This window comes from Catharus ustulatus, chromosome 24 (assembly GCF_009819885.2).
Source record: "Catharus ustulatus isolate bCatUst1 chromosome 24, bCatUst1.pri.v2, whole genome shotgun sequence".
Lineage (NCBI taxonomy): Eukaryota > Metazoa > Chordata > Aves > Passeriformes > Turdidae > Catharus > Catharus ustulatus.
In genome coordinates this window covers 4459545-4485897 of record NC_046244.1, presented here as the reverse complement: position 1 = coordinate 4485897, position 26353 = coordinate 4459545, and the positions used below count along the sequence as shown (strand labels likewise).

At 45.4% G+C, this 26353-nt stretch overlaps 1 protein-coding gene and 1 long non-coding RNA gene across 9 annotated transcripts in view; both read left to right on the top strand.

Moving 5' to 3' along the window:
- The window catches only part of CAMTA1 (calmodulin binding transcription activator 1), a 235568-nt gene that overhangs the window by 14339 nt on the left and 194876 nt on the right, over positions 1 to 26353 (top strand). For 7 of the 8 annotated variants that reach the window (XM_033079399.2, XM_033079396.2, XM_042779950.1 and 4 more), the window contains one exon: positions 9270 to 9388. In XM_033079399.2, the coding sequence (XP_032935290.1) occupies positions 9270 to 9388 (119 nt within the window). Of the gene's footprint in view, positions 1 to 9269; positions 9389 to 26353 lie in introns of those variants that run through there. The other variant, XM_042779952.1, reaches the window with a different exon arrangement.
- On the top strand, positions 18961 to 23107 carry LOC117006797. Its single transcript, XR_004420026.1, has 2 exons — positions 18961 to 19046; positions 22795 to 23107. It is a non-coding gene; the product is annotated as an uncharacterized LOC117006797 (long non-coding RNA).

The following is a 26353-nucleotide window of genomic DNA, read 5'->3' as shown; positions in this document are numbered from 1 at the left end:
GGCGGGAGGAGAGAGCAGAGGACAGTTCACATCCCCTGCCTAAATCCGGTTGATTATGCCGGCACCCCAGAGATTGGCCTGGTTGTAGTTGGGCACTTCAAGGGACGGTGTTTAGTAGTAAGTAATAGGTTTGTTCTTTTTTTTTTTCTTTATCTGCCACAGCAGATGTACATCCTTGCTTGGAACCCATTTGCATTCTTTACTGGGAAACCCCTTCGTAGAATACAAGGGTTCTTATCCCACCTTTTGTCTGGATTTTTTTCTTGAATTGCTTTGGGAATATATTTTTTGCGTTGTTTCTTGGCGGCTGTAGAGCCCCTCTGGGCATAGGTTTGAGTTTTGATTGCGCCGTGAAATTCAAAGGCTCTGCAAAAATTTAAAATTTAAGTAGTAGAGGTGATTTTGAGTGTTGTTGGCTTCATCTTTTACTAATCTCTTTGATGCTCCCAAATCCATTAGTTCGATCTTTCCTTTGGTCTGGAAAACGTCGGGCTTCATTCTTTTCTCACTTGCGTTGAAGTACATGATTAACTGCACTGAAGCAGTGAAATGCCACCTGGCTAACAGGGGTGTGTGCAAGGAGAGCGAGCGTTCACCTGGACTTCCTGGCTCAGATTGTGACGTTTTGGTTCTCTTGGGGGGTGACAGTGTTGTCACCAAAGCACAGTCGGGTTCGAATCACTTTTCGAGCTTCCTGTGCCAACGTACGATGGATTTTTCCTCCGTAAAGCCCAGCTTTCAGTGTGCTCAGCCCTGTGAGGCTGCGGCTCTACGGACCAGGCAGGTCAGTGCTCCTTGCTGGCAACGTAACTTGTCCTTTCCGCTTGTTATTTACTGCAACTTTTGTCATGTTTGGTGTTGGTACGTGGTTTCAGGGAGCGGGTGAGGTGTGTCTTTACTGGGGAGATGGGTCGGCAGCCGTGTTCGCTCTCGAGTAGGGCTGTGCAGGAGCTGCCAGCGAGACACCCGCTGTGCCCGGCGCTGCCGTCCGGCGTCTCCGCTGGCAGGGCCGGCGCTGTCTCCGCTCCGTGCCCGTGCAGGGCACCGCAGCATCGCGGAGGTGGGAGCGGAGCAACCCCGGCTCGGCACCGGCGCCCGGGGTGTTGTCGTACGAAGTCACAGAGCTGCTCCCCCGCTGACCTACTTTTGCGGTGGATTTTCAAGGAGACGACATATAAACCATTCATTCCTTAAGCTTAAACTCCACCTGTCAGAAACTTAAATGGGAGTTCTAAAGGCATGATTCAAGCAGAGTGTTTCACCAGTAGTGCAGGTGCTGGGAGGAGAGAGCACAAGTTGCTTTAGATTTTAGTTACTTCAATGAGTTAAAAGCGGATGTAAATGGCAGCTCGCGGGCCGGCTGCGGAGCAGCGCTGCTTTCATTGGGGAGCCGCCTGCTCCATCCCCCCAGTGCGGTGCAGCAGCGACGAGCCTGTGAGCAGCAGCACACGGCTCTGCAGACCTGCCTGGCCTTGGAGCTCCCTGCGAGCTGCCCTCGGGGCTTCTTGTGCCCTCCCGAGCAGCGGGAGATCCCCAGCGGGAGTTGAGGTTTGGAATGAGGCTGGCGCCGCTGTCCCCTGGCTGCAGGAGAGAGTTCCACGGCTTGGAGAACTCGGGTGAGTTCCCTCTTTTCTGGTTTCCTCGGGCAGGATGAGGCTGGTTCAGTGACCCAGCGGCTCTTGCCATCCTGCAGCAGAGGGTTTGTGGGTTTTGTAGTTCCTGCTGTGTTTTGTGCATCTGAGCTGAGCCGGGAGGACTGACCCTTGCCGGTGCCATCTTGGCAACTGTGACAGCTCTGAACTTGATCGGAGGGTGTTAAGGGAGGTGTCCTCTTAAAATCTTTATTTTTCTAATTTAAAGTTCAAGACGGGAAGAATATACACGGACAGCCTTTTTGTGTCCTCACAGCCAGGTACCTCTAACCAAGAGCTTTGCAGAGAGTAGTGCCCAAGTGTTTTGCGTGCGCTGGCACAGAGGCCCAGAATTTTGTTGTGCGCTGAGTTCGGTTATGTGCGGTTGTTGAATTTTCTGTCTGTTAGCTGAGGCAGGGTCATAGGTGGGATGGCAGGAGGAGGTGGTGCTTCTCCCTGCAGCTCCTGAGGGTGCTGGTGGCGTGGGCTGACTGAAGAGGGTAAGTGGAACCTCAGATGTTATTGGCTTTGGATAGACTATTTGGGTAACAACAGCCTTTTGAAAACAAAACATCCCCGATTTGGTTGTTAAACAGCAAATATTTACTTTCCTCTGTAGAAGTGTTACCTAAGGTTTTATTACTTAAACAAACCTGAACTTACGGTGTGCTGACGGCCGGGGTTGTGTGCTGCAGGATCGGACTGTCGCGGGGAGGAGGCAGCATTTGACGCTCGACTCAGTCCACTCCTTGCCCAAGAATTTTTGCTGAATCTCAGCGCTGGGATTTTACCAAAATTTCTGTTGTCAGAACTGAAAGCAAACTGTCTCCTGGTGAACTTTCTAGACCGTCTTTGTGGACTGTCAGCCAGCAGGACAAGTTTAGGGAGTGGGCTTCATTCCCTTTTTCCAAACATTAGGAACTATATGTTTGTGAGGTCAGTTTTTTGAGTACTTTTGGTGTTACAATAGTGTTATTCCTGATGTGAGGCTTAGGGCTTATTTAAAACTCTGTTTTTTTAAATTTCATTCCGCATCTCTTCTTGTTAATGTTTTTCACAATTACTTTGACTTAAAGGTTTTTTGGTTTATTTTTGTCAATTTTAAAGCTACATATGTAGGAAACCTTCCTGGAGATGTATTAACTCAGATTTAATTTTCTGTATCAGAAAATGATGTAGTGGAATGATGACGTAGAAGTACAGTTAAAATGGATACCTTTAAATTCAGTATTTAAAGACTCAGTGCTGCCCTTGCATTAGTAGTGGTCTTAAATGGTTCTTATGAAGACCTCCTTACAAAGGTGGATGTTTTTGGAGGAAGGGGCAGTAGCTATCCTCCCTCTATCAAGACAGGCTTCAGAAAGAGGGAGCTGGAATGTGACCTTTCTTTTCCAATGTCCCTCTGTCTCTGCTTCAATAAGCCACATGTGTCTGAGGGGAAAAAGCCCCCAGCCAACAAACCCAAATATTGCCAGGGAGTGAAGCAAGGCTGGGTGGAGTGCTTGTAGAATACTGGTCTGGTTAATAGAAATGCAGTGCTTCCAGCAGCTTCCTGCAGCTTCGGTATTCCGCTTCCACACCTTGCTGAGTTTTTGCTTTGTAGTTTTCTCCCCTCACTTTATGTCCTGTTTTCACCTTCCTTGGCTCCTGGCAGCCTTGTGTTGTGTTAATGCTGGGTTAAACCCCCTGGATTTGGAAAGGCAGGTTTGCCTGTGTGTGCTGGTGCCTGTCTTAGCCCCAGTCCTTTGGGGTACAGCACCTGCCCTACTCCCAGGGCAATGCTGAAGGACCACTCTGTGCTGAGTAGCAGTTGTGGCACTGGGTGAACGGGAGCAAACTCTTCTCATTGGAGATGGAGTGCTTGCTGTCCTTCTGCTTGCCTCACACACTTGGGTTTTCCCAGCCAGCTCTCCAGGTAGGTTTCCAAACTCAAACTCTTTGTGGTTTGACAGGGAAGAAGTGAAAATATTTGACTGGTGGCTTGCCAGCATGTAGGGTCAGAGTAAGTGATTGCCTTGGCTTTAGCCAATACTTCAGGACTTCTGAGAAATGCGTTGTAGTGTTGAGAACACCTGTAGTATTGGGAACTCAGTAAAGATTATTTTTTGCTAGACCTGGCCAGTAATATCCACCAGTCCTTGGATTCATTGCCATTTAATTTGATGATGCAATTTTAGTGAAAACCAATGGTGAAGGAATTGATGACATGTCTCAACCAAAGTATTGTTGGTGATGGTGAGCAGTGTTTTCATCGTTCTGGTGCGCTTGTCAGATTTAACAGCCAAGCAGTGAAAGTCAGGCATGAACATGAGGAACTGCAAGGAGAGGCTGAAGTGACTGCACTGTTTGAACACTCCCAAAGTTTGCTTTTTGAGTAGGTCCTTGTGTGTACCTTCTGACTGTGAAGAATTCTCCTCTTGCTCCGTTAGCAAGTGTTTGAACCTGCCTGGGTGGGAGAGGGAAGGTGGAGCTTGTTTTGCTGGTGAGGGAAAGTGGAATTGGAAGTGTTGTGCAGGGTGCTGAGCGTATGGCAGGAGAAATAAACAGCTGGTTGTGTTACCCAGCCCTCAGCCAGTGTGTAGGCTTCATTAGGGAAAATTTGGCTCTCAGCTCTTCCCCAAAACGCACCATTTGTAGTTTTACCTAATTGGTGTTCACACTGAATTTAGTTATAAAATGTCAAGAAACTTTCTGCTATGTGAAAAGGACAAAGGGACTTGGGAGTAGCACGTTACTTGTGGGGAGAGCTGGGCCAGTGATGCACAACAGCAGCTTTAGCTATATTTGTGTTTCTTATGGTTTTAGAATTGTTTGTAGAGCTTGCCATAGCAACAAAGTATTTATCACAAATATTCCAAGACACTAAGGCTAGATTCAGCAACTTCTAGAGGAAAATTGTTTTGTTGCTCATCCTTCAGACTGCCACCATACCTGTGATCCCCTCCTCATCCTTTGTGGGTTTTAGTCCATGCAGGCAGCAGTCATGGCCATACATGTGCTGGTTGGTGTTGGCCTCTTGCTCCTGTTGTACATTTTTTACCTTTGCCTGAACTGCTTAGTCTTTCCTTGTGTCCTCCCCTCAGCCCCAGGCTGCATCCCATGCTGGAGGACTGGGAATGCGTTTGCTCAGCCGGTGTCTGACTGAGTGCTGGCATCCAGCGGAGCCCTGCTGAGACAGCAGCACTGCAGAGCTGGACCTGGTTATCTTCTCTTAGCCACCCTTGATTGATATTTAGAAATCTGCTTTTGTTGCCAAGAGATTTACTACTGTAATCATACAAATATTTCTAGCAAACAAACCAAGAGCTGTTGCATTTGCTTCTGTTGCTGCTTGTTTATGGATGGAAGATGCCAGGATTGAAGTTTAACTGAGAGAAATAGCATAGCAGTCCTGCAGTTGTTTGGATCTGGAGTCATGCTTTGCATTTATTTCTTCCAGATGGAGTTTGTTGGATTTGTCTGGGTCTGGAGATCAGCAAGTGACTGGGTGACTATGGTAGCCTCTGTGCACTGTTTTTGTGGTGCCAGTTGTACACTGTAGGGCCATAGCTCTGCCACTGCAGTGGTCAGTGGTGGTGGGATCAACTGGATGCCTGTCTCTTTTCCAAATAAGAATGATATTGGGATTTTACTAAAAACTGTTTTGTACTAAAGTGCCCATTTGTAATGTTTAAACACCTCTTCCCTCTCTTGAGGTACTTAAGGAGATGGCCAACCCTAAGTTATTATTTCATAATTATAGGTTTATAAAATTTGTGTTTGTGAGTTTATAGCTTACTTGTGTTATTTATTTTCAGTATAGACCTGTCTTCACATCAGCAGCTGATCAACATCCTTTTGAGGATTTCTTTATTTTCCAATTACACGTTATGTAGGAAAACTGTGGTAGCTAACGGGGCTGCAGATCTAAATCCACCAAAGATTTAAGAATCAGTTAAAGATAAAGAAAAGGGGTAGGGGGTTGTTTGGAGAGTGGGGGTAGAGCACAGACTCTCTGTGATTTGCTGTTGTGCACTTTAAAGTTTTATGGCCCATGGTACATCCCTTGGGAGGATAAAGTGCAAGGAGCATGAAGAAACCCATAAAATGACGAAGGGTTTATGTGGTATAATTAATGTGGAACTTTCCATGAACTTTATAATACTTACACTTTCTTAATTCTACATGAGTTTCTGGTTTGCTAATAAGTAATCTTGAAGATTGCTAATGGAACTTAAATTTTGCATTTTCATCCTGAATTATAACAGGACACATTGTAGGCTGCTATATTTTAGTCTGTAGCTTCCTTACTTGAGTTCTCAGCTGTGGCTGTGCCTGCCTTGGGAAACATTTTTGAGCTGTGGCCAGCTCTGCACTAAAAACCCCCGTGTTGATAGAGCTTTACTGGCAAATCCTCCCCGTGCCAGTGTGGCCCTGCTTGCACAGACGCTTGTTATTGACACTGGATGGATTTGCAGATCTTGGTGTTGTTAGTCGCACCCGTAGCAAAAATAAATGAGGAGAAAGTTCAAGTAAAAATCTGGATTTGCACAGTAAAACCAAATCAGTGCTGGGAAGCACTGATTGCAGCTCCTGTTTTTAGCTACCGAGGAAATTTTAGTTGGTGATAAACGGAGGAGTTTGCCTGCTGGGTGCTCTGCAGGATGAGCAGGGCTGCAGGGCAGTGTGGACCCTTGTTGTCTGCCTTCACCAGGAGGCCTTGTGGTGGTGGATGGGCTCATCAGCTGCACCAGCGATGGCAGTTTTGATTCAAGCCAAGGGATAGCATTGGGGAGGGGTTTGCTCCACCTCCCTAAAGGTGTCAAGGTGTTATTTGTGAGAAACAGGAGCAGGAAAGGGGTGGTTCATGTGGAAGAATGGGAATTCTTGTTCCACCAGTACCCTCAGTGCCACTGACTGAGCAATCCTCCTTTCCTCTCTGTTCCCAGCTTCCCCAGACTTTCTTCCCTGTAGAAATACATTTTGTGATTCCAGAGGGCTGAGAAGCAAGTTTGAAGGCAAATGTGTGTACATCATTTGGATCTATGGGTTCTTCACCCTCATAGCTGGTTGGCTGGTTTCATCCTTTTCCAAGGTCAGACCTGGTTTAGAGGTCACTGGATTTGGGATTTGCATCCCATACCGTGATGGTTGTATATTGTTCTGAGCACACAGCTTGAGGAGTCCATAATGAAAAACTGGTTGGATGGAGACAGGAGGCAGTTGTTTTTCACACAGGGGATTTTTTTGGAGTGAGGAAATGCCATTGCTAAATGCAGAAAAGGGAGGCATCCATGAGATGTAGTCGTGTTACAGGATGGTGAGAATGACCTTCCATTGCTGTAATAACAGAAGGTGGGAGATGCTAACAACGGGAGTTGGAAGGTTTAGCGTCAGCAAGTTCTGACAACTTCTACCAAAACATTTTAAAGGGCTCTATTATCCATAGGCACTTTCTGGATTAATAATACTGATAATTGATGACAATGGAAGAAAGTTAATAAAACGAGCTGAATAATTAGAGGTCTGCCAGCCCTGCAAAATAATGGAATGAGTGATAGAGGGCTTGACTGATACGGAGGTAAGGGGAAGTAATACAATTAATGTCAATTAAAATGTGCCCATGGAAAATAAGCTGATGAGATGTAACTGGGATGTAGTTTGGCTGATAAAAGCAATAATGTGTGCTGTAAAATACTTTGCGCCTTAATGAATTGAATGTAGAGCAATGCAGTGTTTTGAATGAGAAATGGAAATGGTGTAAAATGAATGCAGGGAGTGTGAATTGAGCACTGGTTGCATTAGGTGGTGGATCTGGAAATGGCTGGGAGCTGCTGGCATGGCAGGCCTTGCCTGGCTCTGGTCTTTAGCACAGGCAAGTTGTATTTTTGTGGATAACCCCAGGTATCACAGCTTGGGTGTCTGTGAGGCTTGGAGTGGCCCAAGTGCAGGAAAATAGTGGTGACAGTCATATGTGCACAGCATTGGCTGGGGAGAAGGACGTGGCCAAAAAGCCCTGTAGAGTCATGGTCTGAAATACTCAATATCCAAATAGAGATCCTGGAATGGCGTAACAGAGAGCACCCTCTCCATGATTTCTTTAACAGTCCAGCAGAGATCGATCCTGCTTGGCTGCTCCTCACCCAGAAAGAAGTTGGGAAGTGGCAGCCCTGTTGATTTAATCTGACACAGTTGCACAGTAAAGTTCCCAGTAACTCAGGGAGCACGCAGGACTCATAAATTACAGAGCAGCTCACGTTTATCATACACATCGCTGCTTATCTTGTAAACTCATCTGCTGGGCTTGCACGAGCAGTTGATTTAACAGCATGTATATTGTTGAACTTGACACATCCAAGAGTCTAATCAAGCTTTAAGAATACCAGGGATGTCTGGCTGCTGGTGTGAAGTCTCTACAATTCCTGAGTAATTTCTAAGAATGATCGTGGGCCAGGCTCTGTTGGGTTCACTGCAGGTCACAGGGAATGTCTGTGTTGTACGAAATTGCAGAGGAGTTTTTATCATAGTGCTGGCATGTGTTTTATGACATAAAATGATTAGATGTGTAAAATGAAGTTAATATCCTTTTTCTGTACATTTGCAAGTGGGAAATGACTATAAATTAATTTTGTAGGGTAAAATGCCAGTGAGTAACTGTACTGCTTGTTTAGCAATGCCCAGGATCTGTCATGGGATGCATGAGGCTGGTGGAAGACGACAGAAATACGGTGTTTGGAGGGAGAACTGATAAAGTTCTGCATTGTGCCTCGTCTCTCTTATGCTGCTGCTCCAATTCCCTTTCCTGTGGGGACTGATTTGGTTGATAAACACATGCATTTCATGGGTGCTCTGATTCTTTTGATGGTGTTAGAGGGTGATAGACATCTTCAAGGTGATGCTGTTGCTACTGCTACAGGCTGGTGTGGGATTACAGGGCTTTTTGGTACGCAGGTCTTTTAAGGGGAATTGATGAACCTTCTACATATTTAGCAATAAAAAAGAATAATTTTGTACTATTTAATATTTCTGCTTTTGAAACCTTTGGGCATGGTGAGGTTGTAAAATTTCCATCCCTCTTCCTCACTCTTATGTTGAAGAGCTACAATTACTTTCTGAGCTGTGAATGGAAATAGAAGTAACCTGGGTTTGATCAGGTATGGCGTCTTTTAGTTTTAAATGAACTAATAGACCTTGAGTTGCATTTCTGCTGCAGCTTGACAAAATTATAGCAGGTGCTGGGGCTCAGTGCTTATTTACTTGCAAATCCTGTCAAGTGTGAACTTCATTTATGACTTCCCTGGCAGGTCGTGCCGCTGTGGTCACAGCTTCTACAGTGTTTTGTTGCTATTGCTTGTAAAATTTGCCACTGAGGGAAATAATGAGCTAAAATAGGCACAGGTAAGCACACACAGGCTCTTTGTGTCCAAATCCATCAAAGCTCTTCTAAAACTTTGCACCCAGAAATAATTAAACTGTGTTTGTATTTCTGAAATAAAGTTGCAGTTTCAAGAGAAAGCTACTGTTTGTCTTCTTGCCATGGCAAATTGCTCTTTTTGGACAGGGGGATTTCCAAGTCTTTTAGTTGCTTGAGTCTCCTGGTTGCAATCACCCATTCTCCTGTGAATGTGTGTGCATCATGTGTCTCCTCTTTTTTTCTAGATGATCATGGGAACAGCAATGGCAGTCATGTAAAAATCTTTTTACCGAAGAAGCTGCTTGAATGTCTACCAAAATGTTCAAGTTTACCGAAAGAGAGGCACCGCTGGAACACTAATGAGGTAGTTAAATCTCTTATTCGTAAATGTACCAGCTTACTTAATGCTTATGGATTGTTTTGTGAGAGCATGCCATGCAAGTTACAGGATATGAGTTCCCTGGCTCTGGAATCTATTCCATAAATAATAAGTCCTAGTAGATGCTGAAAGTGAGCCTTAAGTGAGACTGGAAGGCAAATGTGGGAGTTGACTTCTAGTACAGTAGGAGTCTATTGCTCATGTGTGTGTACTTGTCTCAGAGTCAAATCTCATATGACTTTAATGACCTGCTTCAGAATGGTTCAAAATTGGATAGGTGTGTTTGTACTGTGATGAATAAAGTGTTACTTTCCTGTACATGAAGACTTTTGAACAAAAAAGCAGTGTGTGTTCTTTCCTGCCGTGCAGGGTCCTGGGAAATAACCAGCTTACCTCTGTCTGAGTAATCTTGTTAAGAACAAGGGAAACACAGAACTGAGTGTTTTTTACTGGAATCCAGTTACCCTGAGTGTGCTGATTCACAAATCACCTCTTACTGCATTATGGTTGGGGTAATTTAAATAAAAAAGAAGTATTTAAAATTCTGTGGGCCGAGGTGAAGTTAAAGAACAACCCAGGTAGCTCTACAATTCCTAGGCTTTATTCCTGCTGTGCCAAAATGCTGAATGTCCCATGGCAATACCCACAGTGGGTAGTTTTAGTTTTTACTAGCTCTGTCTTAGCATAGCTTTGCCATATTTATGGGAATCACTTAATAATAGAGGCAATCCACTTGGAGAAATGATTGTAAAACTCTGGTTAGTGTCTGCTTGTTGGGAGCTGACTGGTCCTGTTCCTCTGATCCCTCGTTTGTAGATCTAAACTTGTTAACAGAACCTGTGCTCATGAGTTTAACACCTGCAAGTGGCAGCTGAGTGCAGGATCAAACACTGCTCGCTTGTGTGTGTGTGTTTGCTGAGCGTAGAATCAATCACAGAGCAGTGACTGTGTGTATTTTTCAAAATTGGAGTCTTTATGTCTCTTCCTTTTGGTGTCTGGAAGTTAAAATCAGGTATCTATTTTTAACATACCCAGTACTGTGATGGAATGAATCGGGTCTTTGGGGCAGTTGCTGGCCTTGGCTTTTTTGTGTAGATGTTTTTGTCTTGGGTCATTTGAATTGAAATGTAAATTGCAGAAAACGTGGATTGCAGTTTATTCTGTGATAGTGTTGGTACTAATGGGGACAGGACATGGAGCAGTGGCAATTCTAGTGGCTCTGATACATGGTGTTAGGACAAAGAGTTGGGGGAAAGCAAGCTCTGCACAGGTTTGTGACAGAATTATGTTCTTCCCTCTTACTGGAAAGAGCTGCTTGGTGTGAGGTTTAATCACTTTAATATTGCTGCTGTCCCCAGTGCAGAACTTTGTGCACACACTTGCACATGTGGTTTTGGGCAGGATTGGTGTGTAGAGCTTCCTATGGGTACATGTGGGAACCCAGGACATGCCCTGGATGGCTTGAGACCCTGGTAGGGGGCTCAGAAGCTTTGGCACAGAGCCCAAGACCCCTGTGCCTTTGATTTTAACCCCTGGGAACAATAACCACCTTTGTATGAAGAGTTACAAGCCACAAAAAATAAGTAGAGTATAAGTTAGTTTATGACAAGGTAAAAAAGTAGATTTTTAAGATTTTTTATAATAAGGGTCTGGGGTCAAGACGGAGGAATCTGGGCATATTCTGTCCTTCTTTCTCCTTCTTGGCATCCATCTTTTGGGTGATGTTGGCACTTTTAGATTGGTTTAGAGTAGAACTAGACTGTACAATATAAATGATAGGTATTGGAAGATAATTGTAAATAATGTTTGTGTAGTTTATAGTATGAAAAGATAATGCCATCCCAGGGGTGGGCAGTGTGCCTGGGACTGACCTGCTGAACGGACCGCAGTGGTCAGGGAAAGAACTTCTTAGATAAGATGAAATAAACACCTCTGGAAACTGCAGAAGACGACTCCTGACTCTTTCTCCAGTGCTCAGGCTGGGACAACAGAGACTTTTAACAGACCCAGGTGGTCATCTTGAGCTCCTGAGACACCACTGACAGGTACAGCATGTGGCAAAGTTCATTATGCAGCTGAAAACTGTTATTATTCATGAGCAGAAGCAAGAAAGTGCAGGTGCTTGGTGTGGTGTATTATGTAGGGAGGAGAATTTGGGAGCGTGGCTGTACTCATAAGGGTTGTGTGTTAGTATTTTGGGGAGCGAGGAGTGAGTGCTCTACTGGTGCTCGCCAGTGTATTGCTGGAGTGGGATTGTCTGCTGCTGTAATTCTGGATGGATTGTTTGCTGATAGACACAGGTCATCAACTGGGATATTAAAACCAGACCCAGCCTCTGTCTGTCTTCTTGAATGTCAGATTCCTCCCTCTCATTTGTATCCCCTCTTCACAGATCTCTCACTGAGGCTCTCATGCCATGGGGGTGTGGATGAAGCTGGGTCTGTCCATGGGTTGTAGCTTGTGCTGACTCTGCCAGCTTGTGTGGTGTGGCTGGTGCAATATCACTGATGCATGATTTAAATGAAAGAGCTTTTCTTGTGGCCAGAGATTTTTGGCCCCATTAGCTCAGAGGGGGGGAAAAAATAGAAAAAGCCAGAGTCTTATGCCTAGATGAAGTCTTGGAAATTTGTGTTAATTATGGGGGAGGAAGGAGCTGAGCTTCCAGATTTTATTGCCTTCCCCACCCCCATCTGAAAGTTTAATTCTGTGCACTGTTATAAAACTTGAATTTTTCTTAGGGTATAATTGAATAATAATGTTGGACTACATTCCTGAGGCATTCCTAAGGGAATAATTTTTTTCATCTGAGTACACAGGTGTTCTGCCTGTGCTAGTGAAGACAGAAGTTGTAAAGTAGAGAAGAAAAAGTTGTATTTCATAAAATGGTATTTCCAGAATTTTTGTACTGATTTCAGAATCCTTGGTCCTGTGTGTGATGTGTCTCCTGGACAGGCAGGTTTAGTAATAGATGGAAAAGAAATGAAATGTTTAAACAACCTGCAGATCTGAATGCTTGTGACAGTGCTGTCCTCCTGCAAGTGGTGTGTGTTGGGCAGTCACAGGTGTTGAGTGAGCTGCAGAGTGTGAGCATAGCAGGCACTGGTGTGGGACCCTAATCCAGCCATGACCTGACTCCTAACTATTCCCTTTTATGCTTCTTTGTATGGGGATGGTTCAAGGAAACTTGGACAGCTCTAGCCTGTCTGTTGTGGCCCTGAAGCCCAGCACACAGGTGTTCCCACCTGTGGGCAGCAGGATGGGCATGTGCAGGCACTGGGCCTGGACTGCATCAGGTGCTGCTGGTGCAGAGGTCAGGGTAGAGCATCGCCATGGGAACACTGCAGAGAGCTTTTTCTGAGCACTTACACCTGCAGCTTGAGAATGGTGGTAGGATGTTACTCTGGATTGGGTAGTTGGGGTGGAGAAGCTGTGCTCTGAGAGCTGGCTGGGCTGTGGATGGCTTTACACGTAGTAAAATCACGTGATGAGCACCAAGAGAAATGGAGCACTTAAAAATGGCTCAAACATGTTATTGAGGTGCTTGCTTTCCGTCAGATCATGCATTTGCAACTGAAATGTTTGATGGAAATGCATTTCCATACCAAGAAGTCATCTTGTCTTAAATCAAGTTTATAGCAGTTTTATATTTCCTACTGAAGGAAGTGTTCCTTCTAATTCAATTTTTTTTACCAGAGATAGAAAATCTTAAGTTAAACCTAGCAATTTAATTACAGATTTACATTTTTGAAATGCCTGTAAAGGTGCATTGTGCTTATTTCTCCGGTTCTGGGAGAGGATAGAGATGGGGCTTTCATATGATTTCTCACATTAAGACAAATGAGTTAGTTGCCAGAAAGTTCTGCAGTGCTTTGTGCTTGTGAGGGAGTCCCTCACTCTAAGGGTTTCGTTTTTGTTTGCTGTGAACCATTTTAGGGTTTGTGAAATGCAGATCCAATTTGGTTTCTGCAAGTGGATGGAGCAAAGGCTTCTGGCTTGGTGTGCTGGCAGTGTGCCTTGAGCGAGAATTTTGGGAGCACTGGATCTCGGCTTCCTTCCATGGGAGTGGGGCTGGGCTCCCAAAGCTGGGCTGGACAGAGCCATGCTCCAGGTGCCCTGGCTGAACTCCAGTGTTCCTTGACAGAGGTGCTGAAGGTGGTGCCTCATCACCTGCTAGTCATTTTGGGCAGCAAGATATGTTGTCTGCAGGAGATGCATCTCACTACTTTCTGTCTGGGAAGCAGGAGCTTCCCGGGGTGCTGGGGCTCAAGGATGTTGGAGTAACCTTGTCTGTGCACATCGCTTGCCAGGCACTGGATTGCAGCTCTGAACAGAGATGCCATTTGTTAACAGTTGGCAGCCGCAGTCATTAATCATCCTTGTAAACACTTAATGACACGGTGCGAGAAAGAGGAAAAAGTTAAACATTGGAAATGTAAAATGCTGTCTTGGGCTTTGGTTCCAACAGGATTCTCTATTTACAGTCTGTTGGGAGAAGCCCAGAACTTCCGTGGTAGGAAAAGCCAGCAGCAATCGCTCCATGTGCTTAGGCTTGTCTTGAGGGGAATGGCAGAGCTGCCATGCTCTCTAGAGTCAGCCAGCATCCACATTTTGCAGATTCCAGGCTCAGGTACTGTTTGGGAGAGTATTCAAATAATGCAGTTATGAAAGTCTGTATTTGAGCATTATTTAGCGTAGGAAGAAACCCTCTGCTGCCTGGGGGCCCAAGTCGCGTGTTCACTGACATCTCGATGTGCTCTGGCGTTGCTGCTTTGCTCGCATGACACTGACATTCTCCTTTTCACTTGACAACGAGTTATTTGCCATCTTTTCTCTAAAGCACAGAGAAGATCTTGAAGGTTTGGAGAATTGCCTGAGGGACATGAGGGACCCAGACTGATAGGGGGAGCAAGTCTGGAGCCTTGGGCTGGCTGTGATGCTCTGAAATGCTGGCAGGGAGGAAGTGGAAGCAATACATCCCCGCTGCCTGCTCCTCCAGCTCCCCTCGGCAGCTGAGTGTCGGGCAGCTGGTCACCGCACGGCTCCTGTCGCCACGTGTTTGTTCATCGAAGCCCTGCTCTGCTACAGCAGCATGCCTACTGCTACTGCTTTTTTTTTTTTTTTCCTTTTAATGTTTCTAAGTGTGTTTTAGAATCGACTCTTACATCAGAAACGTAACCTCCTTGTTTTAAGGCTGCCTGGGATGGTGTGGTGTGTTGTGACCCTGCACTGCATGTTCCAGTTCATTCCTGTCACCAGAGTAGCTGAATGTGGTACCAGTTTGTGGTGTTGAGCAAGTGTATGGGACTGCTTTGTGTCACCAGCACAGTTGGAGCAGGACAGGGTTGTTGGCCCAGGTCACTGTGTCCCCTCAAGATGGCAAAACTGCGTGGAAAAGGAGCAGCGCTCAATACAGTTCCCTGTGGACTCTGAAGTCCAGCTTTTTTTTTAATGCTTTACATCAATTAATTCAGATGTGTTGAGCTGGAGTGCAGGGCTCCTGAAGCCAGGGGCCACTGGTGGCTGTTGTGAGAGCCCTGTGCCTGCTTAGGAGCACTCCCAGGGCTTGGGACATCCTCGTGGTCTGTGTCAGCTCTGGGGTTTCTCAAAAGCAATAAGAATATTGAATTTAGACTAATTGCCTGCTGCCCACGTGATCGCAGTATAAAATACTCCGAGGGTAATGGCAAATGCTGTTACTAGAAGTGCTGTTGGTTTCTGTTCCGCCTGATGATCCCCGGCTGGAGGAGCAGCAAGGAAGTGGTTGCAGATCAGCTCCCACACAGCAACTCCTCCTGCCCCTGCTGCTGTGGTACCTGGGGGTGCCCTTTGTGTGGTGCTGAGCTGGGGACTGAGCACGTTACAACGAGGGTTTGGTAATGACAGAGGATGCCTTGCTGGGAGCAAAGTGTTTGCCAAGTGCTGGAGCAGCCAAGAGATTCCATGAAATCCAGAGTGCTGTGTCGATTCTCACCTTTCATTTCAGTGGTGGTGGTCTGCCAGGTCCTGTGCCTCAGAGAGACCTTTCCCACCTGGCTTTGTCACCAGTGAGCTGGGTGCCCTCGCTGCCAGCTGGTGGTACTGTGCATCCAGAGCCTGCCCCTCCTCTGGCCAGTAGCAGCAATGTGAGGAACCCCACTTACTTCAGAGTGAGCTCAGCAAGTGAAATGCAAGGGGAAGGGTGTTTGCAGTGTGAGGAGAGCAGAGCAGAGGGAAATGTTCGTACACCTGACTGGGGCTGTCTGGCATGTGGGAGTGGCTCCTCCGCTGCGCGTGTGGTTGGGCTTTGAGATGATGCGTGAACAAGACGGCAATTTCTCTAACAGAAGCACTTAATTGTGGGTTTATTTTGTGAAATTAATGAAATTCTGTGCTTTGCTTAATGTGCAAAGCAGGAGTGTGGTGCTGGCATTGTGTTTGCAGTTCCTCAGTTGTGTTTACAGCCCTAGTGACTGCTGTGAGTGGGCTGGGGATTGAGCAAAATTGGAAGGTTACCTACCAATCCGGGTGATTTTTAACAAGGGCAGTATTACCTGTTCATGCTATACTGTTCATGCTCAAACAGAGAGGATCCTCGTCTCTTATGAAAACCTGGCTTTTTTCCCTTCCATTTGGTTCATGTTAGGGTCAGGGAAGAAGAGCTGGTCTTGTGGTGCTGGGCAGTTAGTATGTCAGAGTGCTGGAACTAGAGTGATTCCTGTAAAGCAGAGCAAGCAGATGGAGGGTTGGCAGTAATTCACTGATTTATTTAAAAATTTTTTTAATATTATTATTATTTTAATTATTTTTTTTCTCCAAGTGAACTCTTTTGAATAAATTAAATAAATGAAATAACTTTTTTATACTTAATGATAGCCTGAAAAAAAAACCCCTCATAATTAGTTTTAGCATATTGTACACAAAATATAAAAATGTTGATGGTATTTAACCACCTGACTGTCATTAGTAACCTGTCAAAGTACCTCTGAATGTTGATCAGTGATAGTAGGTTTTTTTGCTGTTTGACACTTCATGTTCCTCCGCAGAGTGGGTGTTGTAGATGACTGTAGTTCAGCAGTAACAAATGTGTGTCCAGAGACCTGGACCGTTGCTGTATGGTGGCTCCAAATCCTTAGTGTGTCTCCTGGGAACATAAGGTGGAGTATTATTTCCTCCAGTTGATGGACCTGGTGTGCTTTTCCTAACCTGTATCATCTGTTGTGGCTCATCCTTGTTAACTGTGATTATCCTGAAGTGTAGTATCAAAAGCAAAAGTGGAATTTGGTGTGGGGGGAATAAAAAGTTGGAGTTATCAGTTATGGGAACCCTTCTTGAAACATGAGGGAGTCAGGAGAGTGGATTAATTCAGTATTTATCTGTTTATCTGCACCACCAGCAGTAGTGGTAGGTACCACTGCATTGTGTGTCTGGGTCTCTGGCTTGCCCAGCACTGAAAAAAATACTCAGTGGTGTTACACAAGGTGTACTTCCATGTTATGCAAGAAAAATGTTACAACAAAGTCAATTTAGAAACTCATTCTCTCTGCCACGGCCTGGCATGTACACACACAAAGGAATTGGTTTACTTGGCAAATGAATGGGAATTGAGGAGATTATATTTTGTAAGGGATTGAAATCCTGTCATCTTGGTCTCAGGTTTGCTGCTTCTAAGGGTGGCTGTTTCATTTGGAAGAGAAAAATCAGAGAATTTAGATGAGAAAGAAAAGAAAAACTAGATATGAAGGAAAAATTAGTGCCAGCAAAAGCAAAGGTTGTCTTCTGCTGTGGCACTGCCTAAGGGAAAAAGGGAAAGAAGCAGTGGTCTTTGCAGGGAACAGTGTCCTAGGCAGAGCAGGAGAAAGCATAATCCACTGCAGTGGGGGGGAAAGAAAAGCCAAACCTCTGTGCTCATTCCTTTGTGTCTGGTGTCTGTGTCCTGTTGTTGACAGACTGCAGGAGCTGGGAGCTGTTTGCAGCACACAGCCCTGGAGAGCTGTCCCACCTTGGGGCTGTGCCCCACCATTGCTGTCCTAGGGCTAAAATGTTCCTGCAGTTACCTAAAAGTCATCTGTGCAAACTTTTTATTACCTGAGAAGTTGTGAAGGAGCTCTACTGCGTTGGTGTGTCCTGCAGGCATGTCCCTGTCATGCACCTCTGGGGTCTTCCTGCTCACACAACTCATATTGATGCCTTCAGACTTAATTATCTGATGAGTCACTGCAAGTGTGTGTCTGTGCTGTTGAGTTATTACAAAGTTGCTGGGTTCCCAAACCCTTTGAGATATCCAGGTCGTCTGGCACATGTACAGTGTGAGATGTGGTGAGAGGAGGCAGCCCAGCACAGAAGTGAGGAACAGCAGAAACGTGGACTTAATGGTTTGGCTCACAGAAAATGGAATTGATAAATGCTGGAAATAATGGCAGGAACTCAGTTTTGAGGTTAACAAGCAGTAGCTTTAGCCAGGGTTTGCCAGACACAGTTGGACCTTCTTGGATTCTCCAGGAGGTTCCTGATTGTGACATGTATGAAGCAGGAATGACATGGAAGGTGGGACACTTTCTGGGAAAACATCCAGGCAGACTAGATCCTTGTGCTACAACTCAGAGTTACATACCGTGATTATTTGACACTGGGGGCTTCTTTGCCTTACAAAGGCAGGGTTTTGTGCAGGGAGTTTGTTTCTTGGCTTCAAGCACAGAGCTGGTTTGGTCCAGATAGAGTCTCCCAAAACTTAGTGTCTTGCCAGGTTGGGGGAGGGATGCTGGAATAAAGAGGGATGCAGTGCCCTTGGTGGTTGTCTTTCTCCAAAAGTTATCTGATGTAAATATTACGTTCTCTGCATAAATTTAGTATAGATAATTTACTGCATCTTGCTTGGAAATGGGTACCAAAGGTTGTTTTATGGCTTCTGTGTAATTGAAATTCCAGGAGGAGAGGCCTTTGTCTTGGAAACCACATTTGAATTACTTTTTTATTGGAGTGTTAAAGCAATACGTTACGATGTGAGGGATTCAGTGTGCGTGTGTGTCAATAATTACCAGATTTCCACCGTTACAGTGAATAAAGAAAACTGTTGAAAAAGCATGTCAAACTTGCCCTGAAAAGCAGCAATCTAGCAGTTGTGTTGACAGCCAGGAGTGGTCTGACCTGAGCAGGGCCTCCTCAGCACAGGTAGTGGTCAGTGCTAATGCAGGACCTGGAGCCGATGCTTGGGCGGAAACAGTTTGTGAAACAAGAAACCAGTGCTCCAACATGGAAACCGAAAAACTTTAAGAAGCCTGTCTCCAGGGAGGTTAATAATAACAAGCCAAAGTGGCTGGAAGCAGGAACCACCAGGGTGGCCAGGGCAGTGTGGCCACAGGAATGGTCAGTGGCTGCAGGAGGGGCTGCAGCAGGGTCAGTAGCCACAGGAGTGGCTGCGGCAGGGGCTGCAGCAGGGTCAGGGGCTGCAGCAGGGTCAGTAGCCACCAGCACAGGAGAGCAGCTGAGCATGCTGCCGTGGGCTGGGTGTGGAGTGCGAGAGCTTTGATGTGCTTCCATAGAAGGTTCTAGTGTTACTCACTGAAGCTCCTTTGTTTTGCAGAGATCTTGATGCAGACGCCCTTTTGGATTTCTTTTTAATAGTGTGTGACCCTTCACCTTTGATCCCTTGACCTGCATTACTTTGGTAACCATTTCATTTTTTAAATTTCATTTCATTTTTAATTTTGGTGTGTAAGCTGTAACATTTCATCATTTTAAACTGTAGCGTTCTTTGACCTCCCCAGATGTCTTTTCTTTTCTATGAGGATGCACAATGTTGGCTTTTCTTGAATAAACATTATTTCAGTTGTTAATAAAATATGTATTTTTCGTTGTTTTTTCTTTTAAGTTTAACTGTGTGTATGTTTCCTGTATAGTACTTCACTTCTTTTGATCTGTGTTCTCCCACTTAATCTATTTTGATATTTATGTACATCTTTGCTTTTAATTCACATTTTTTTCTACAGTTCTTTTGTTCAGTAAAACCCATGCTTGTGGCCTGTCCATGGCCCATCCATGTCCCTTTCTAGTCAGCTTTCATAGCTTAAAGTAACCTTGGGAGCATTTCAGATACACTTATGAATAAGAACTATTCTTTCGCTGTTAATTTTTTTTTCCCTGTCCTGAAGTTAACTTTTCCTAACCATCAGCTCCAAACTGATAGCTGTTTTAATAAAAGATTAGGCTTCAGACCAAAATGAAAATCTCACTTGAAACTCAATTTGCATTTATTTTTCTGTTATCATTGGAGCCCAAAGGGAAGTTATCAATGCTTGGAGCTGTGCTTTAGGCACGCCTGTGCTTAGGGAAGCAGCGTTGTGTGTACGTGGGATGGCAAAGCCCCCAAAGCTTAGTTGGTTCTTTCCATTTTCCTGTTGAAAGGGAAGCAGTGGATAAGACAGATTTTGGCCAGATTCTATTTTTATCTGGTAAATGATCACATGAAATCCACTGAGCACGGCCCACTGAAGTACAGATTACTTTTTAAGTGTCTCATTATTTTATTCTCTAACATTTAATGCTGAAGTTTTAATTGCACACAGATGAAGCTGCTAAATGAGCACTGAAATGGATTTAGGTCTTCTCAGAGCCTTGTTGATGCTTATAAAACTTTATATCGTTCATTAGGACTACAGATTAAAATTGTAGTGAGCTGTTCTCATAGTGCCACTGGGCTCTGCTGGTACCTGAAGCTCACCTGAACTACCTCCTGCTGACTCTTCCCCAGATAAACTGGACTGCATTTGGCTCTGCTCCTCTGTCTGGGGGTCCTGCTGACCTCCAGGGCTGAGCCTGAGTTGTCTCCTTCCCCCCAAGTCCTCTGTGAGTCTTTAGGGATTCATCCCTAGCAGATTCTGCCTGGATGGTGGAGATGCACCATCGTCCAGAACCTGGTTCAGAAAAGAGCTGATTTGAATTTGCATCCCTGCCTGAGAAAGGTATTTCCAGCACTGATCTCAGTGCTTAACTGCAAGATCCCTGTTTTTAAACTGCCTTTGTGTGGCAGAATTGCCTGCTAAAATAGTGGCAGATCCAGTATTCACAGAATTCCCCGCCCAGCACCTCTGTGTTACTGTGTGAGTTTTCCTGACCCTGTGGCTGAGCTGTGTTGGATTGTCACAGCCTCCATCAGTGCTTGAAGCATTCAGGTGGATTTTTCTTTCCCCTCCTGTTCCAGATTTTAGCTGGATTTTTTTTGTTTTTGTAGACCTAGAGTTGTCAGTTCTGGTACACAGAGTGCTGCTCCTTGCAGAGCCTGTCTGGGAATTTGGCTTTGGCTTGGGTTTAATGCTACCTGTCAGCCTGAGAAGAAGAATCCTCCAGAAACCATCTTAAGCCATTTCTCCAGTCTCCAGAACAGGGTTTTAAAACTCAATGGGAAAAAGTACTTTTCCCAAGAAAACTCCTTGAAGACTCTTTTTCTCCTTGTAACATATATTTTATGTTGGCAGCAGTTAGATGTGAATGCCTTGACTTTCCAGGGCAGCAATTCTTAAAAACCTTTATTTAAACGTCTGGAAACTGGAAGAAAGCTCCTTCCCTGAGCAGAGGGCTGGCTGTTGGCTTCCTCCTGCTAGAACAAATAGCAGGGAAAGAGAATAAATGGAATAAAAATGTCTGGTGTTGGGAATTGGAGTCGATAATAAAAACAGCTTAAAAGATGGTTAGAATGTCTTGTTTCTTTTTTTCTTTTTTCTTTTATTTATTTCATTTTTGTCTCATTTCATGTTTTGTCATGTCCATCCTGCCTTCTTTCATAAGGTAAGCGCTCTGACCCATGGCATTCTCTGGGTGTAGCTCCCAAGGTGGTGGGATGACAGAGTGATGCATGCTTTGTTGTGATATTTCCATGTATTGTGTTAGATGCAGATGGTTATTTGCAGATATTAGTGTAAATAATATGGGTTTGCCTGTTCAGCTATTGCATGGGCTTCCAGGATGCTGGAGCTGCTGAGGGAGGAGGAGGTACAGCCTTTGGGAAGGGAGGAGATAGGAATTGTCCTCTTTTTCCTTTATAAAACACAGTAAATATTGGCAAGAAAAGCCACTTTGTTCAACCAGCAAATAGCATTGTTTGCCCCAGTGTAAAATCTGTCCCTGGGCTTTTGCTGCACTGCTGCTGGATACAGCAGGAACACCAACAGCTGACCCTTGGATGGCAAGAGATGATGGAACTTAATTCACTTTACTGAGCTTGTTTTTCACTGAGCAGTAACTCAAATACATGTTTTCATCAAACACTTAATCAAAGAACTACACAAATGCTGCAAAATGTTTGCAAAGCAAAACATTTGTCTATTTAGGTATTGAGAGAATACTCTATTGAGAGATCTGTTCCTGCTTACGAGGTTTTTCTGTTACTCAAAGCCAGAATGTTGACAACATCCACTCCTGAAACAAGTCTTAATTTTGAAATCTATGCAATATCTTCTGCTGCTGGAGGCTTTTATGTATTAACTTTAACAGAAGGCTGAAGGGCTGAAATGAAATCCTTGGCACACATACAAGATTCAGAGCGTTGCATGTCTTGCAGTTCAGGTAATGCAGCTGGGGTTGGATTAACCTAATCTGCTTCATTCAACCTAATAGATGCCTGTGTGTCATCTGCATGTGCTGCTTATTTAATAAAACATAGGCAGCAGCAAATTGCTCACTTTGGTCTGACTACTTTTGAAAATCAGATGTATTGGTCAGCACAAACACACCATTTTCTGATACCATTGAAACTCATCCAGAGGTGCAGTATGAAAGTACAGGACAGGTCTGTATCCCCTGCCCAAGACTGTACCTGGGAAAACACAGATTTCTGTGCAGCACCTGACCCTATGCAATAAACTGACTGAGTGCCAGCTAACCCTACTCACGTTTCAGGGCTGGTGAGTTCTAGGCATGGATCCTGCTGCTCCTGTGCTCGTAGGGGAAAGGAATTCCTCCTTTCAGAGCAGAGCCTGAGCGCTGCTCTGGCCTCACACTGGGACACTGGCTGTTGGGGCAGGACTGCAATCCTCGGCAGCCACTCTGCAGGGAGGTTCTCTTCAGGGTGGGGGTGAATTTCTCAGGCTTGGTCACCCTGCTTGCTGCTCTGGGTGTGGGTTGGTTTGCAAAGTCCTTAAATAATTTAATGATTGCTCCTGCTTTAATCTCTAACTTCTCGACTTGCATTAAGGGCTCTGATGGCTGAGGGGTTGAGCTGGCGCCGTTGGGCAGCCAGCCCTGACCCTCTCCTGTGCTTCTGCTTTTCCTCTGCTTCAGAAGTAGAACTGTAGCCCTTGACACCCTGCATTGGCTTTGTGTCTGCTAGAGCAGGGTCCTCTGCCTGTTCTCCGCTCGTAGCTGCACATTCAGCTCAGAAAATGCTCAGTGATAAACATGTGTTTTTATTTCTCCTTCAGGTTTGGCTTGTCTGCTTTTCAGCTCTTCTAGACATTGGAAATTCCAGTTTGTGTTTATTTTCTCTGGATTCCTTCCCACAAGACAGAAGTGAATTCAGCATGGATTGTTGGGGAGAGCCTTGGCTGGGAATAAGGATAATTGCAGCCTCTGGCTGTGCCACACTTTCACTGATGATTTCTTTTAAGTTACTCACCTGCACTGTATCTGTTTCCTCAGCTGTAAAATGTGGGTAATTACCTCCATTGTAAAATGTTACAGGGTCTGCTGGTAATTATATGAACGAAGTGCTAATTACAGTGATTATCCCTTGGACCTAGTCTAGATCTGGCTGATGTTCCTGTTGTGATGAACGTATGAAACAAATACTGCAACTTGCTTTTCTCCATTCTTTGGGAGGGGCCTGGAAGGTGCTGTGTCACACGATGTGTTCCCAGTGAGTTCTGTTGCCCTGTCACCCAGGTCCTTCTGTTCACTTCTCATTCCCCTCCACCCTCGTGTGTTACAGGGCTGTGGGCTGAGGAGGGGCTGAGGAATTACTGATTCAGTAACTGGTTCCACATATGATCTGATAGCCAGGGTTTATGCTGTAGATTTGTTTTTCCTCTTGGGGATATGTAGAAGGCAGCAGCCAGGGAACTGTGCTACCGAGTTACCAGTTGGGTTGGGGCCAGTCTGTGCTGCCTAGTGGCCTCTGTTCCTTAAGAAGTTCTGACCTTGATGCCAGGAGAGGTGTCCTTCCAGCTGTGGAGATTATTTCCCTCCTGTAAAAGCCTACAGCTTGCAAGACTTTATTATCAAACATTTTATTTGCCTTTCTCTTCTCCGTTTATTTAGGACGCATTTTCTTTGTAGCTGGGAATAGCTCTACTATCCCCTGAGCAGGGCAGTGTAGTGGAGGAAGAATTGATATTCTTCAGGGTAGAAATGAGAGTGTTCTCATCCAGAAAATCCTGCTGCTGCCGCTGGGAAGGTGCTGTAGTTTTTGATGGTAGTAATAAGTCACATCATATATCCGGTAATGACGGGAGTCTTCTCTCCTACTCTGCCTTCCCTGGTCACAGACCTCATGGCACAGTAACGACAAAAATCATGTGATTGGTTCATCTTCCTCCAGCTCTGCCTGCTCTGTTCTGCCACATCTGATTCCCTGCCTCCCTGGGTTCTGCTGGATGGATTTTCTGCCTTCGCCTCCAGCCTCCGTACACCTGCCTCCCTTCTTTGCCCTGGAAGAGCAAGGCTCAGTTATGTCTTCAGAATTTAGTAGCTGAGCAGCTCTTCCTTTCTGAGAGTTTGACAAGTGCAATGAATTTTTAACTTTGGAGAGAAGGTTTTAGTTCTTGTCCAGGATGATGATTTGGAAAGGCAATGGGAAGGCAGTCTTTAATTGCAGTTTTGCACCTGAATTTTCCAGACTAGATGCTTGTCTCTGACAGCTTCTGTCTGATTGATTCTATGGCCTGTTCTTTTCCATGACAGGATACTTGAGTGCTCCAGGGATGAGAGCAATGCACCACTCCTGATAGGTGAAAGTGGTCATTGCCAGGCAATGAGGGTATAGAAAGAAATTCTCGATAGGTGGAGGAAAAAGATGAGGGATTATCATCTCTCCCATGATTTGCTCTTTCCTTGCTTTAGAACATCTAAACTAGAGAGGTTGTCTGCAGTGTGTCTGCACCTCACCTAACACTCATCTGCCAGACTTGTTTGAAAATCCTTCATTTGGGAGGCAAAAAAATTTGGTTTGTTCCTGCAGAAGCATCATCTATTAAGATGAATTAATTTGGTGTGAGAGGCTTCAAAAGTGAATGATGCTATATCCATGTTATTATTGCCCGTTGCACAAGTGAACTGATTTGTGTGCTCTCTGCAAGTCATGTGCTGAAGGATATTAAATTACTGTGTAACCTGGAGGGTAATCAGTGATTCAGATTTGAGATTTATCCAAGTCTAATTTTGCAGCATTCTTGCAATATCTGGGATCTCTGTATCTTGGCACCAGTCTGAATGCTGTATATTAAGAGTGTAGATAACACAATTTTTTAAAAAAACTTAAATATTTAGTAACATAAAAATTACAAACTTTCTCAAGTCTTCTTTCTCTTAAAAATGAGTGTACTGTTTGGTTTTCATTGAGGTGCAAAGTGTTGTGTAAAATCACTGCAACTTGTGCAAAAATGCTTTCAAGTACCTGAATGAAAATGCAGTATCACCATGAAAACAAAAGTGTTAATGTGAAGGTGGTTCCAAACGAGGTGCTGCTAAATGAAGGTTTTCCTGGTTTTGAGAACAGGTTTTTGAACAGTGATAAACCCCGTGGGGGGCAATTGCACGCTCCAGGGAAGGAGTTGAGGAGCACTTTGTACATGTCAGAGATTGCTGCAAAGAAATCTATTAATTTTTACTCCTTTTGTCATTCGCTGGCGCTGGTGGCTGTGTGAGTCAGTCGGTTGTAGACAAACACTCGGGCCAGCAGTGCCGGGGGTGCCGCTGGCCTCAGCTGTCCCCACAGTTGTCCTGTCCCGTCCGGGCTGTGCCGGTGGCCGTGGTGCTTTGGGCATCGCCTCCTCACCCAGCCCCGCTGTACCGGGGACCGCGGGCGCCTCGGAGCCGCCTGGGGCGGCTGGAGCTGCCTCGTGCCCGCGCCTCGCCGGAGGAGGAGGAAGAGGAGGGTTTCCATCGCGCCCCGTTTCAGCTGCCCCCGTGTCTGTACGGACGCGGAATCCCCACAGGAGGGTGCTGCGAAGGCACTGAATGTGCAGGTTTGCAGGGAAGATCAAGGCTTGGAGGAGACGGCGATTGTAGGGCAGCCAACGCCGTGGCTCTGGCGAGGGCAGCGCCTGAGCCGTGCCCGGGGAGGGCGAGGGGGGAGATGGGGCTGGAGCTGGGGGCTCCCGTGAGTGTGAATGTGAGTGTGAGCCTCAGCAGCACTGACACTCGGCTGCTGCGGGGCTCAGTGAGGGCTTGCTGGCTGCAAAGTGTCCCAGGGCTGTTCCCCTCCTCCTGCTCGTGGCTGGTGTTGGGACCCTTCCCCTGTGAGCATCATCCCTGGCCAGCGGATGTTGTATGACTTCTCTCCAATGAGCCATGGGGCCACCCAGCTACTTTCCTGTCTGCATGTGGTATGTTTAGTCTGCACAAGTTAGCAAAGTACATTTGCTTGCAGGTAGAGGCAGCCTCCAAGTTCTGTCCTAAAATACTTTGTAAGTTGGACCATTTTATTCAGCGTGATCAGATGAGAAATAATGGCAAAACCTCCCTTTGGTTCCTGGCTGTGCCACTCTCTTTCAAATATTTTAGTTAAAGGGATTATTCCTTTTGCATAATACACGCTCATGCCAAAAAACTTGTCTGACAAAGCCAGTTAAGCAGCACTTTCTCGTGATTCTGTCTTTAGCTGTGTGCTGCTTCACCCTAGAATTGTGTGATCACTTAAAAGTACACAGCCCTCCACCCCAGGGACTGCACACATTTGGTCTGGCCCTCACTTCCTCCTGCTGCTTTTTACTTTTTGAATAAACTTTTGAAACTGAGGATTATATAACTGAAGTAGAGATTTCT